Below are 13,923 nucleotides of genomic sequence, written 5' to 3'. Positions count from 1 at the left end.
ACACAACAATTAAGTCAGTTTCTATCCAATCCTGCAATCACTCATCATAATGCTGCCTTGAGGACTCTCAGATACTTAAAAGGTTGCCCTGGTAAAGGTTTATTCTTTCCCAGGCACTCTTCTCTGTCATTGCAAGGATTCACTGATGCTGATTGGGCAGTTTGTTTGGATACCAAAAAATTCATCTCTGGTCATTGTTTCTTTCTGAGCAACTCTCTCATTTCATGGAGAACCAAGAAACAAACCACTGTTTCTAGATCATCTTCTGAAGCTGAGTACAGGGCTCTTGCTTCTGCCACTTGTAAACTTCAGTGGATTCTCTACTTGCTTCATGATCTTCACATCACATGCTCCAAACTGCATGTTCTCTATTGTGACAATCAGAGTGCTCTTCACATTGCAGCTAATCCAGTCTTTCATGAGAGAACCAAGCATCTTGAGATTGACTGTCACATAGTCAGAGAGAAGCTTCAACATGGCATTCTGAAACTGCTTTCAGTTTCTTCTCAGGAGCAATTAGCTGACTTCTTCACTAAGTCTCTGCTTCCTAAGCATTTTTCTTGCTTCTTGTCCAAGATGGAACTGAAAGACATCTATCAGCTTCCATCTTGTGGGGGGATATCAGAGTATGCAGAGAATGAAGGAAAGAAGGCAAAGGAACAAGATAACTTGGCGCTCAAGCAACAATAGTTTACTACTTGCTAGCTTATGTTTCCTTATGATACACCTTCATTTTTGTATATAAATACTTTGTAATCATTCATTTCAATCAATAAGAATCATTTCTCTATTTTCCTAATATTTATCTCTAGCCGTTTCAATGACTACACTCGCACCCGATTCCAACCAAGTTTTCTAGAAGTTTTGAAGTATTCACACCATCTAGTACAACAAAACCTTTCATATTTCTTAGTCTTCACATAGCAATAATAGGTACTTTTAGTGGCCTATCAAGACCATCATCTTCCTTGTAATTGAGTCCATGCCTTTCTGATTCTTCTGTCACATTTCTAAAAAACATCTACCTCCAATAATTTAAACTTGTTTTGTATCAACTCTGGAAATATTTTTTATCTCGAACGAAAAGCTATCTAAGTTCACTTGTGTACTTGTAATTTAGTTTTTGTAAAACTACTTTAAAAATATCTTTGATCAACTCATGTTCAGCCCTGAGTAATGTCGCGAAACGTGTTAGGAATTAAAAGGGGAATAGATACATTCTGATATGATAAAAATATAATGTTTTATAAGTTTTAAACAGCACAAAATTTGATGAAAAAAAATCACAGATAGACAAATAAAAATTTGCTCAATGAAATCAAAACATTAGAATAATATTTGATACAGATCGAAGAACTTAAATCCAACACCAGAATACACACAAAAAAAAAAACGTAGCACCTAACCACCAAAGTTATAGTCTTTCTACACCATAGAGTCAAGCTCCTACACAGAGAGAATACAATTCTCTGGCCAACAACATAAGCTACCCATAGAATAACCCACTGGCACACATGATTCCAACTTCCTATTGAGAGTGCTTTAGTAACTGCTCTTACATCTTCTTTCTCTTTCTCTTAGCCCTCTAATTATTAGCCTCAAACTCTTGCTTCTTCTTTAAAGCTAAAGCCTCGTTTCGAGCATTTCGAGCCTTCCAAAATGCCTTGATGGCACAACACACGTCTTCTTCATCGGCCAAATTAAACATCTGATGGTTTAGAGAATGAAATCAAAGAATTCAAATTTACACAGAAACTGAATTTGTGAAACTTGTATCAAAAGCATTGTTAAAGGCCCCATAAACTTTGTTTAGACTTCCACAAAATTTGTCTCATGCTCTATGTGGATGTTCGGCCTTTTCCTCCGCGGATTTTCCTTTGTTGTTTGCTTCCTATGAACTTGTTTTTTGTTTTTTGAACCACGCTTCTTAGCAGCTTCTGTTTATTTATTTTGTTGTTTTGATCAAATAAGAAAGTAAATGGTGAGGTTATTTTAATATGGCTGAAAGTTAAAAAAGAAAAAGACAAGCCACAACAACCGAATACATACATGAAATTAGGATTACTCATCAGTAATAAAATTAAAAAGAGGTGATTTAAAATGGATCAGAAACTGTAAATTAAATTTAGTCCCCAAGTTATCAGTATAATGAGTGCTAGGAAGATTATGTACCTCGACTATTATGTTTCATCTAGTTCTAGGTTTGACAGCAGAGAGAAGATTCAAATTCCAGAAGTACAAAAGCTTCAAGTACTAAGTGACATAAATTCTCTTCCAATTCTTTAAGTAACAAATCACTCATAAATTCTGTTGGGCTTTCTTACTCTGCAACTCTTTCTCATGCCCTTAATTTCAGCATTAGATGCAACCTGTCCTTGATCATTAACAGAATACGATTTGCCACCTGATGGTGCCACGTTGCCTTTTCCAATCTTACCAATATCTAGCTTTAATTTCTTTCTTGGAGGAATTGTGTCTTCTAAAGCATCCGATTCAACATTTGTTGGAGAAACTATTTCTTCATGATCATTGGATTGAAAAATTTCTTCTTCATCATGTGATTTAGAAATTATCGAAGAAACTGTTTCCTCTTGATAAATCCAGCGAAATCCACACTCTTTTATTTCTACTTCATCATATAGAGTTTCATCAATAAAGAATGTAAATGTAAGCTTTGGATTGTAACTGGTGCTGTTCACATCACTAATGCCTTTTGTTTGTTCAACTGCATCCATTATCTGTTTGCAACTTCGAGGATCATACCATAAAAGCAAATGATCTGACATCATGTGGATTGAAGTATAAGTCCAATCATGTTTTATGATGTTGAGTCTTTTGAAACTTGTTATACAAATTATTTCACCTGTACTATTTTCCAAGTAGCACTCACATCCAAAACCTACATCATATCCCATATGGCCTTGAGAAAGAACCATGTAGTACGCCAAACCCAACAGATTAGAAGGAAGCTCAAGAGTGACAGAAAGTTGTGTAGAAGAGTAATGGAACCAATTTTCCATGCCAGGCATAGCAGGTAACATGTACTTAATAAAATCATTGTGTGCATCTTCGTTTTCTGAATTTTTTCTTGCTTCAAGTTCAATCCAATGGATAGCATCTTTCAAAACTGTTTGGTATGAATGTGGATCCAATTTTTTGCAGTTAAACTTTCTCAAGAGATTCACAATTCCAGCAAACCAATATTGGAATGAAGTGATGAAGTGTCGGAATAGATTGAAGCAATTTACAGTTGTAAACTTGAACCTCTTTGAGTCGGGGAAGATACTTAATGGTTTCAGGCAAGCTTTTAATGGCTATATGAATTAGCATCAATTTCTCTAATGATGATAGTAAGGAGATATTGTCTGGGATTTCAGACAACAAAGGAATTTTATAAAAGTATAAGTGTTTTAAAGTGAGGAAGGCAGGACTAGAAAGTACTTTATCTAAGGTAATGAAAGGGTCATCTTCACGATTCTGTTGACTAGTAAGCAAAATGTAATCGCAAAAGTTTTCAGGAAGGTCCACAAGACAATCACTAATAGGAAAGATAAAGCGTTCAATATTTTGTGTATGCAATATTGATGATGGAAGTTCATTCTCATCCCACCTTGATAATAACAAACGCAGACCATAAACGGAATCAAATGGGACTGAGAACTCTTTGAGATTGATGCAATCCATAGCATTCAAAAAACAGAGGGCTGGTGAACAAGTGTTACTGGAAAGGCTCTTAAGTGACCTACAGCTAGTCAGGTTTAAAAATTCAAGCTTTTGGAGATGGAAAATTGATGAATCAACTTCAGACATGCTTCCACAATAACCAAGGTTCACATGTTTAAGATTCGGGGAACCAGACACATTTGGACACTCTATCAGCTTTTTGGAGTGACTCAGGTCAATTTTCTCTAATTTGGGCAAATTCTGTAACAATATACAATTCATCAAAACAAGTTAGTACATTTAAACATTCTCGTATTTATTTTACTCTTTATTTTAAGGGACTAAAATTAAATAATCTACATATTACAATGATCAATTTTGCAATGACTAAAACAATATAACATGAATCAAAAGCAAACAAACTTATATTTGCATGGATTAAAAAAAAATTACATGTATGAAATCAAAACTCTTGATATTTGCAAAGATGATTTGCATATTTAAACATTAAAAGAAAAAAAATTCCAAAAGAAATGTTCAATTAAGCTTTTATATAAAAAATTTAAAATAAATAAAAATAAATACATGGATCATACTTACCACTACTCCATTCCAAAGTTTTTCCACATGGCTTTCTTTCAAGGAAAGCTCCACAAGCATTTCAAGACAGGAGGTTGGAAGGAGAGTTTTCAATGGATAGCCATCCCATAGAATATATCTCAGATTTTCTGGCAATAAACCAAGACCGTGTGGAACGCTTATAGATTTAACTCCTTTGCGGTCTTGAAAAGCAAGTAACCTTAGATTTTCCATCTTTTCAAATGCATCGGGTCTTAAAATTAAATGTGTGTATTCAGTAGCATCTAAAAATATGGCTTCAACTTTCTCAGATCCCTGGAAATAAATCTCAATGTTAGTATTTTTGTAGTAAGTTTCATTTACTGTATAAAAAAACATATGTCAAGGAAGGGTCTCTTACTCGATTATTTTTCAATACATAACTTCCTTATGATCACATAATCTACTGCGTTGTCCGGGATTCTTAAGTGATTCTTCACGAACAATTTGTTTTCCCATTTCCTGTATTAAGCCATGCATTTGTATGCAATTTTCAGAGTCAACCCTTACAAGAGCCTTGTCTAAAAGATGACTTCCCTATATCAGCGAAGAATCCACACTCATTCAATATTTTTGTTATGCTATTCCTTTCCTGTCCTTTGAAAAAGCATGCAATATCCAAAAATATATTTTGCTCCGTTTCATCCAATTCATTAAAACTCATTCTAAATATAGAATCAATTTCGTTGTTTGGCATTTTTTTCAGTTTAGCTAATGCACATTCCCATTCTATTTCACTTTTACAACTAAGTAATGATCCCAATACTTGCAAAGCTAAAGGGTTTCCTCTGGCATAATCAATTGCTCTTTTTGAGAGCTCCACATATCCATCCTCAGGTGAGACTTTGTTAAAAGCATTCAAACTAAAAAGTCTGAGGGAATTTCGGGAGTTCATCTTCTTAACTTCATAAATTGTTTCAATTCCTCCCCTCATCAGCACATGCTTATCCCTAGCAGTCACAATGACTGTGGTACCAGATCCTAGCCAACCATGTCCCACTCCAATCAAGTTTTGCAAAAGTTCTGAATTATGTACATCATCTAGTACGATGAAAGATTTCATGCTTTTGAGTCTTCTTCTGATCATGGATGGTATTAATTTGGGAGTGTCAATATCAACATCTTCTTTTAGTAACTTAGAAAGAAGTTTGTTGCATGTGTAATTGATTCCATGACTTTTTGATACTTCTGTCACCTTTTCAAAGAAGCAACTGCCATCATATTTGAAAGAGACCTTTTGAAACATAGCAGTGGCAAGGGTTGTCTTACCAATGCCTCCCATACCCCAAAGTCCAATTATTTGAACTTCTGTTGAATCAAATTTTATTAAAGATTGAATGCTCCAATAGTTTTCATCAGGTATGAAATTGCATGTAAGATCAATTGCGCATTGTTGATTTAATTTTCTTAATACAGCTCTGGTAATGTCTTCAATTAATTCGGATTCAGTCCTGGCATGCAGGTGCAAAAAATTGTATAATAGTTAATATATATCATGTGAATGCCAACCAAAGAGGTAAAAAACCAGTTCTTCATCTGAATCTTAAAATTAAAATCTTAGGCAAAACTTACTAGATACTCAAACATTCACACAAATCACTTACGTTTGTATGCATGTTCAAAATACACATGTAACGAAGTGGACTTGTTCCTTAAGTCTTCTTAAATTAAAACATCCTATTATGGCAAGCACTGAATTATGATTGGCTGCTTTTTATTCTTGAAGAAATCGTGATACTCTCTTTCTAGAGATATAGCACTGCTCCTTTTATTTATATTCATCTTAAAAAATTTGGTGTGAATTAGATATCATATCATCTATACGTAATTGCATATATTAATTTCTGAAATTGTATATGATTGTATTATGTGGCAAAGCTATCAAGAAGAAATTGATTGTTGTTGTATTTCACATTTAGTGACATGTTTTACTGAAAATAGCAGGGAATCAATTTACCCCAAGCGTAACTCCCTTTACAGCTACTCCACTTTAATAACTCTTTGTAGAAATTACACCACTGTAAAATATTTTGTATTATCTTAGCAATATGACATACCATTTTTTTTTAAAGAAAGCAATATGGCATACTAAAAAATAATATAAATTGGATATGTGTGGCTATAAGATATATAGCTTGAATTAAACCAATATACTTATATTTATTAACTAATTATTCAATTCAATTACGGAACCATGATCGAGAGGTTTCACTAGTTCGATCTCCAATTTAATTTTTAAAACATTGGTATTAATCGACGGGTGGACTGACAAAATCTAATTTTAATTAATACAAAGATTGAAAAAAAACCTGTATGTGGTTGAATGAAAACCAGACAAATTAGCTGCTTGAGAAAGAGCAGTATTCCAGTTTTGCATCTCATGGTCGTTGCCTTGCTTCTTGTGTTTAGCCATCGCAGTGCCATAACTCCCAGTTTGCTTCCTCACGTGTGAAGGATCAACATGGTAGAACACAGGAATAACAATAACATTGTCATCTTCATTTTTGTTACAACACTCCATTATTTGAACGAGTTCGTTCAAACACCATGTTGAAGATGCGTAGTTCTCCGAGAACACGACAAGAAACAAAGTGGATTCTTTCATTGCCTTCACAAGTTCTCCCCAAACTTGATCTCCTTTTTCGATCATGTTGTCGATGTAGGTACTGATATGGTCTCGGCGCAAAGCTTTAAAAAGATGGCTTATGAAACCAGCGCGTGTATCTTCGCCTCGAAAGCTGATGAAAACATCGTATTTCTTCAAAGAAGCGTCGTGAGAGGAAGAAGAAGCCATAACCATGCATGTATTGCGATATATTTCTTGTGAAGGATTACACATTCATTCTGGGTTCATATAAATAGAATGAGATAAACTCTTGTGACAGCGTGTGGACCCTCCTTTACATAATTACACCTTTGTTTTTTTCTTCAATGGCTGTTTCTCTGAAACTCACCTCACCGTACGTTTCACTACGCTTGAGGAAAAAAAAGAAAAATTAGAACACTCTCTTAACTCAGGCGTTTACTTTTATTTGTCTCATATATGACCAAGACTTGAGACTTACCAGTATACGATTACAGATTACAGCCACAAGATGGTTTAGCAAGGAGTTGGAAGATACTTAAGGTAGGTGTGTTTGAATGAATGGTTTAAGAAGGGAATATTTATTTTTCTTTTTAAAATGTTTTATATAAAATTGAAATAACGACAAACGATCATATAATACTTACATCGTATTTAATTTATTTTAAAAAACTATTTTATATTGTTCGTAATTTAAAAATGGAAAATAAGTCATCTTTTCTCTTCTCCTTCTAAACTCTCAATCCAAACGCACTCTTAATGTCTCTAAGCGTTTATTTCTTTTCAACTTTGTTACAGCTTGTATCAAAAGGAAACTTTTTATGTTTAGCAAAATAGCATATCACATATTGTCTTAGAATCAGCATTATAAAAAAAGGAAAATTAGAATGTAGGGAAGCCATTCTAGAAGAAGATAAATGTCCTAATCTAAAATACCATAATTCTTTCATTTTTTTTACTTGAGAAGCCATCTAAAAAAGGAAAATTGTATGTTTTACTTGAGAAAGAGGCAGGCTTATTTGCAAGTGGTAGGTAGTATAATTCTTTCATTTTTTTCACCAAAATCAATTATTTTCTATGTATTCTTTTCCAGAATCAAAACCGTTAAATGCAACTGTACAATCCAATGATATACACAGTTTAGATATAGAAAGCAAGTTAACTTTGAATTCAGGGACGTTTAATACATTGGAAAAGAAAGTTCAACTCCAATGGTATGCCCAGTATACCTCGTGTGAAACACGATTTCTAGGCTTAAAATTCGAGCCTTGTGCATAATTTTTACCAGATTATTCCCCTTTTAACTTTCTTGAATCAACAACATTAATTAATCAAGGGTGAAGAATCGTCAAGAACTAGGGCAAAATTCCCTTGCCTCTCATGTTATAATGCCATAGAAAAAGTATTGTTCATTGAATATGAGAGAGGACCCATAAGCAAAATTTGTGACTTTGCCATAAAAAAATACCCATTGGAACCAATGCGATTATAATAGCATAAAGCAAAGTGTGATCAACACATAGTAGGTTAATTTGGAGTAGGAATATATAGATCTAACTCTGCAATTGCAAGTTGGAATAGGAATATAGATCTCTAATTCTTTCCAAGAATTTTCAACACAGAGTAAAACGTAGTAACATGTTTTGATTCTTACTGTACATCATAAGCTTCTTGCATAAGCTCATAAATTCTTACCAAAACACCTTATGTGAATCATTTTTTAAGATTATTCCACACATCAACTGTGTTTTCCATGAAAATAATAGATTATGCAACTGAAGGAGAAACTTAATTAAAGAATCCATGAGTGAATAAGCATGTTGCAACGATTCCAAGCTCGAAACGTATGATCAAAGGAATCAGTGACTAAAGGAATCGTTCCATTAAAAAATTCCAACTTCATCTTCCCGTCAAGGGCTTTGTGCATGGATAACACCCAAGAATGATTGTTACTATTAGAACCGATAGTACAGGACACGGAGGAACTTCACTAGAGTGAACAAATTGAGACTAGATCGACCAGTAATAGCACTATCCAGTACACCCGTGAACATATGTGAAACCAAATTACAAAAAATTTGAAGTGTGTGACCTTTGCACTGGATCTAGCTCTTCATTATAGCGACTGAATCCGGTCATCAACATGGTAATGAATTCAAAATACCATCAGTCAATTGTTAAACAACAACATACTCACAACCAATTCTAACCACTACTGTTTTTAGCTTATCATCCCAATACATCGGAGACACGTCGGATTAAGAAACAAAACAGTAACTAAAGCAAACAGAGTTTAGCATGTTTTAGGTACAATGAACCAGGGACAGTGACAGACCCTTTTAGATTTTAAGATAACCAACTGTTTACCAGTATTTTTGCTAAACAATCGCTAGTTTTAAACTAATTACTTGCAAGATCAAACTAGTAAATCCTATGACATATTTGTGCAATTATTGCTCAGAAATGTTTGAATGTTCATCATGTTCATAAGTTTGAATGTAAAAAAGATGAATTTAACTGCTTATTTCTACTGGGTCGAAATAATTCCATAAGTAAAAAAAAACAAACTTAAAAGTAAAGGTAAACAACTTTAAAGAAAATCATTTGATTAAAGAAATGAAGAAAACGTGTACATCAAATCATACATACATTTTCCTAAGACTCGTTTCTCGTTGTAACATGCATGGATAGTTTGAGTGTTTAGGTTTCTTGTGAATGATTTGTGACCCTTATTTCCTATACATGACTACTATATATACTTAGTAAGAAAAATCTGAAAATAACAGTCACAAACTAAAAGTCTTCGACACGTGTCATGTTATGTCTCGAATCCTTGACAATCTTCCATGTGTATTTGATCTCTTGATCTATCCTTTTTCATAAGCAATTTGAATTTCATCAATCAAAACTGAATAGCCTTGCAATCTCCAATATGCCAAGTAGTGACTATTTCCCACATGCGGCACCAGTGTTCAGAAGAATTTACCCCGGAGAGGATAAGATACTTACAGTGGTGGTGGATCGACTGAAGTAGGTGCTCAAATCGTTTATGGCGGTTCTTCGAGGATGTGGTGGTGGCAACCCCGTTGAGTAGAAAGGGGGATGTTGTACCTGCAGGTGCTCCGACACCCAAACCAGTATATGAGCAAAAGTTGAGGTGGAGAATAGAGAGATACATACCTTGTGAGCTTGTCAAGAGCTCTTTATATAGGGTCAAGGAGACATTTATGTAGTAATGGTGCAATAATGAGGCATCTGTTATTGAAGGTGCCCATTAATTGTGAGATTGAATGTTTGTTAGGAGCTACAAGACATTGGGAGCCATTATAGATTACTATTAGTTGAAGAGGATATGATGCCTAAGGGTATGATTTTCTTGTTGGGCCTATGAGTAAGTGGGTCGTAATTTATGACGGGTTATACTTTTGGGTAGTCCAAAACAGTTACCCAATCTAACTATTTTGTAGACTCTGTTTGCTTTCTCAAACCATATTTGAATTGGAAAGCAACATCCACCTATTACATCTACTTATTTAACTATATATTTTTTGTTGTAAAAACCCACCTGCATAGGCAGTTCTCATTGGGAGACTGGTAGTCGTGGCTTCCCCCACTAAAAAAATATTGCGAGGAAATGACAAAAAAAACATCTATTTAAGTAGGTATTCTCTCTCTGCACCCGCAACCTCACACCCACCCCCACTCTCTTCCCTTGTGAGTTATCTCTGTCTCTCGCCTCACATCTCCCGTAGTCGCTATTCGCTCGCAACCTCTCATATATGACTTCTCTTATCTCTCTAGTCCCCTCAAGCTCAAAACATGTCTTTGCCTTTGTCTCTCCTGATGCTTCACATTCTCTTACCCGAATCTCTTTGTATCTCTCGCTGCAAGTGCACATCCCTCGAGTCTCTCTCACTCTCTGCAAATCGAATTACTTCAAGTTAGTTTTCTCTATAATTTGTTGTCGGTTGTCAATTCGATTTGATTCAGTTCAATGTTGGTATAAATTACTATATATTGCTTGCTTTAAAATTGGGGAAACTTGCGTCCTAGAAATCAAAATTGATAGAAGTGTGATTGGTTTGTTTCCCTATTACAATTGCATTTTTCGAAATGAGTAGTGCTATTCCTCTCGACCAAAATCATCCCGAGACCATCCCGAAAAGCACTTGGCCAATTGAATTTTGTTGTTTCCGGAAAACATGGGTGGCATGGCATACAATTAATGAAAGGTATTAAGTAAAAATGAATTCGGGAAATCCTCGCTAGTTATATTGTCGCTATAACTAGCAATTTTCTTTCGAAATTGCACTTGGTTTGTTTGTTTATTTTAAATGTGGCGGATCTTGTCCAAAATATTTGGGGAGCGACAAATACTAATTGGCACACGTTGTGCTTAATTATTGTAGTTGTTAGTGATATTATTTACACTAAAAAAATTAAGTTAGTATTTGGGCAAAATCCGCCACTGCCCGCCATAGAAATGTTCAATTCCACTGTTATTGTTCCATCCCCAATGTTGTGCATATAAGGTGAGATTTTAGGAATGGGTAGTTGGCTCGAGAGGATTACGGAAGAAGAAATACAGAGAAAGGGTTATGTTCATTTCCATTCCTTGCCAACGTGGAAGAAAACATAAGCAGATATTGCTAAATTATACAACACATCAGCATAATTATCGGATATTTAATTATGGATTTTTCTAACCTGTGCAATGTTGCACAGCTTAAGCCCATAATTAATGCACCTTTTCTCTCTCGCTTATTAAGCCTTCTAACTTTTGTCTCGGTCAAATTAATTAGCATTTACTTTTTTTTAAATAGATGATAGAAAATTTTAATTTACGGGAAAAAAGAACTCTCAGGATTACTAAAAAAAAATAAAAATAAATCATCTTCATCCCTGCAATCACAATCACCATAGCCGCACAATTCTACCACCACCCATATTCTGCAGACTATGCCCTTGGACACAGTAACATTCACCGGCATTCTGCAGACTATGCCCCTTGGACCCAGTAACATTCACCCCCATTAATGAACATTGCACTAGCAAGTTTCAGCAACGTCGAATCCGAAAACGGAAACCTCCACGTATCAATCTATAATTGATCAAGCTACCGACCATTCACCATCCCTTATCACGGTCTTCGTCACGTCGGGACTGATCTCCTACGTGGGAGTCCTTACCTCTCTGCCACAAAACAGAAACATTCATATGCTTCCTCCGCCTCCTAGACGAATGATCCAAATGGAAGTGTTTCCGGCGTCAATTCTAAATTGGATTGTGATGTTCGCTTTTTTAAGGAATTGAAAGATGACTGATTCTTCATCTTCTCATTTTCTTTCAATGCATTTCTGTTTTTTTCTTTTTTGGGGTATGAATTGAAATCCTTCTATCATCCATTTAAGAAAAAAATAATTGTTAATTAATATGACAGAGAAAAGACTATAAAGGTTAATAAGAGAGAGAAAAAGAAAAAGGTGCATTGATTGCAGCTTAAGCTGTGCAAGATTGCACAGGTTAGAAAAGTCCTTTAATTATTTAGACTAAATTGAATTGAGTAATGAAATTAACAATTGAAAATCTTTTAATGATTGTAATTAATCCAGAAACTTGTATCACAACGCTTGAATCATTTAGGGATCAAGACGATTGTTTATCTACAAAAAAATTTGAAAAATAAAATATTGAAATACAAAATAAATTTCAGAAAATATACCAAATAAAAATCAGAATTATACAATAAATAATATAATGATGAACAAGAAAATTAATTAATATTAATAATAAAAGCCTCTTTGAAAATCAAAAATCAAAAACAACATAACAACACACATATCACACATACATAACAATCTGATCATCCAAGAGTCCATTTCCAGACCTTGAACCTCACATCCACCGCACACTTCTCATCCGCCGTCGCCACTTTCTCGCCGGCGACATTGATACCGTCACAAAGCACATTGATTCCAACACGTGGAGTCTTGAAAACCCACATCTTAGCCTCCACCTTAGTCTCCATCTTCATCTTCAACTCCAATGACTTCCTCTTCACACTCTTTCTCTCAACCAAAGCTTTCAACATCGTAGTATTCTTTGTTCCATGCTCAAACGACGGAATAACACCGTCACCAACGTCGAGTTCACCGGCTAGAAGAGAAACTGAGATGGGTTGGTAAGAAAATGTTATTTTCTCGTTAGGGTTTGTGGTGGAAAGAGTTAGGTCAAATTCAGAGGAGGTGAGTTTAAGGGAGGTGACGGAGAAGGATGGACGTTGGGGATGGTAGAGGAAGTAGACGACGGTGCCAGCAACGCCGAGGAGGATGAGGATGAAGATGAGGATGAGGAGAAGCCAGCAACAAATGGTGCAACACCAGTTACGGTTGTTACGGTGACGGTGGGTTTGGGGACGGTAGGTTGGGCGGGTGGCGCCGTAGATTTGCGCTTTTGTCGCCGGGAATGAGGGTTTAACGGCGGTGGCTGCACCGCCATTGGCAGTGGTTTTGGCTTGAGGGTGGATGGTGGTATTGTTTGTCATTTTTTGGAAATGAGAGAGTAAATTAGATTGAAGAGAAACTTTGGTTTTGTAGAAAAAAGAAAGAGAAATTAAGGAAGAGTGTTAGATGATTAAGAAGAAGGAAAATGGTGTTTGATTGATATAGAATTTTCGCCAGCAATTACATATCATGATGTTAAGTGCCACCATACTATATACTCCACTTTTTTGCTATATGAACCTCTTAATTAAACTATAGTTTAAGTTAGGTGTAATTGCACTAGCTAGGATACATTTGTCGTAATTTTGTGTCACTGCATTTTATCAACAAAAAAAATTTGGTTCCATATAAGTCAAATGAGTCTTTTATGTTTTGATTTTCATTTATCTCTTATCATATATCTATCTATATGTAACTCCTTTGTCCCTAAATATGATTAAAAAAATCGAATGAAAATAGTTGATATATTTTGTCCAAGATCTAATACATCAACTTTTTTTTTAAATTTATTTTCAACATAAATTAGAAGTCTTCGTATCAATGTGATACACTGGC

General features: G+C 35.0%; 2 protein-coding genes and 2 pseudogenes across 3 annotated transcripts; all 4 read right to left on the bottom strand.

Annotated features, from left to right (window-relative positions):
- Nucleotides 1–1,304: 1,304 nt before the first annotated feature.
- On the bottom strand, nucleotides 1,305–4,634 carry LOC146897050 (disease resistance-like protein DSC1; annotated as a pseudogene). The gene is made up of 3 exons (XR_015022304.1): nucleotides 4,264–4,634; nucleotides 2,173–3,924; nucleotides 1,305–1,937 (listed from the first exon to the last, which is right to left on the bottom strand). The product of XR_015022304.1 is annotated as a disease resistance-like protein DSC1 (transcript).
- A 146-nt stretch (nucleotides 4,635–4,780) lies between these two features.
- Nucleotides 4,781–5,563, bottom strand: LOC146897049 (disease resistance protein RUN1-like). Its single transcript, XM_085736377.1, has one exon. It carries the CDS (start codon nucleotides 5,561–5,563, stop codon nucleotides 4,781–4,783), a length of 783 nt encoding a protein of 260 aa, XP_085592503.1.
- An 886-nt stretch (nucleotides 5,564–6,449) lies between these two features.
- On the bottom strand, nucleotides 6,450–7,106 carry LOC146897048 (disease resistance protein RLM3 pseudogene; annotated as a pseudogene).
- A 5,478-nt stretch (nucleotides 7,107–12,584) lies between these two features.
- LOC146897047 (NDR1/HIN1-like protein 13) lies at nucleotides 12,585–13,428 on the bottom strand. The gene has a single exon (XM_085734520.1). The coding sequence runs from the start codon at nucleotides 13,407–13,409 to the stop codon at nucleotides 12,729–12,731; it is 681 nt and encodes a 226-aa protein (XP_085590646.1). The 5' UTR covers nucleotides 13,410–13,428; the 3' UTR covers nucleotides 12,585–12,728.
- Nucleotides 13,429–13,923: the final 495 nt, after the last annotated feature.

This window comes from Medicago sativa, chromosome 8 (assembly GCF_051527215.1).
Source record: "Medicago sativa cultivar Bolivia chromosome 8, Bolivia_mono, whole genome shotgun sequence".
In the NCBI taxonomy this organism is placed as follows: Eukaryota; Viridiplantae; Streptophyta; class Magnoliopsida; order Fabales; family Fabaceae; genus Medicago; species Medicago sativa.
Note: the sequence above shows the minus strand (reverse complement) of the source record. Positions and strands in the feature narration are given on the sequence as shown.

Bases quoted from the DNA above. Each gene is read 5' to 3' on its own strand.
- LOC146897049 (XM_085736377.1), bottom strand. From the start codon at position 5,563: ATGGGAGGCATTGGTAAGACAACCCTTGCCACTGCTATGTTTCAAAAG.
- LOC146897047 (XM_085734520.1), bottom strand. From the start codon at position 13,409: ATGACAAACAATACCACCATCCACCCTCAAGCCAAAACCACTGCCAAT.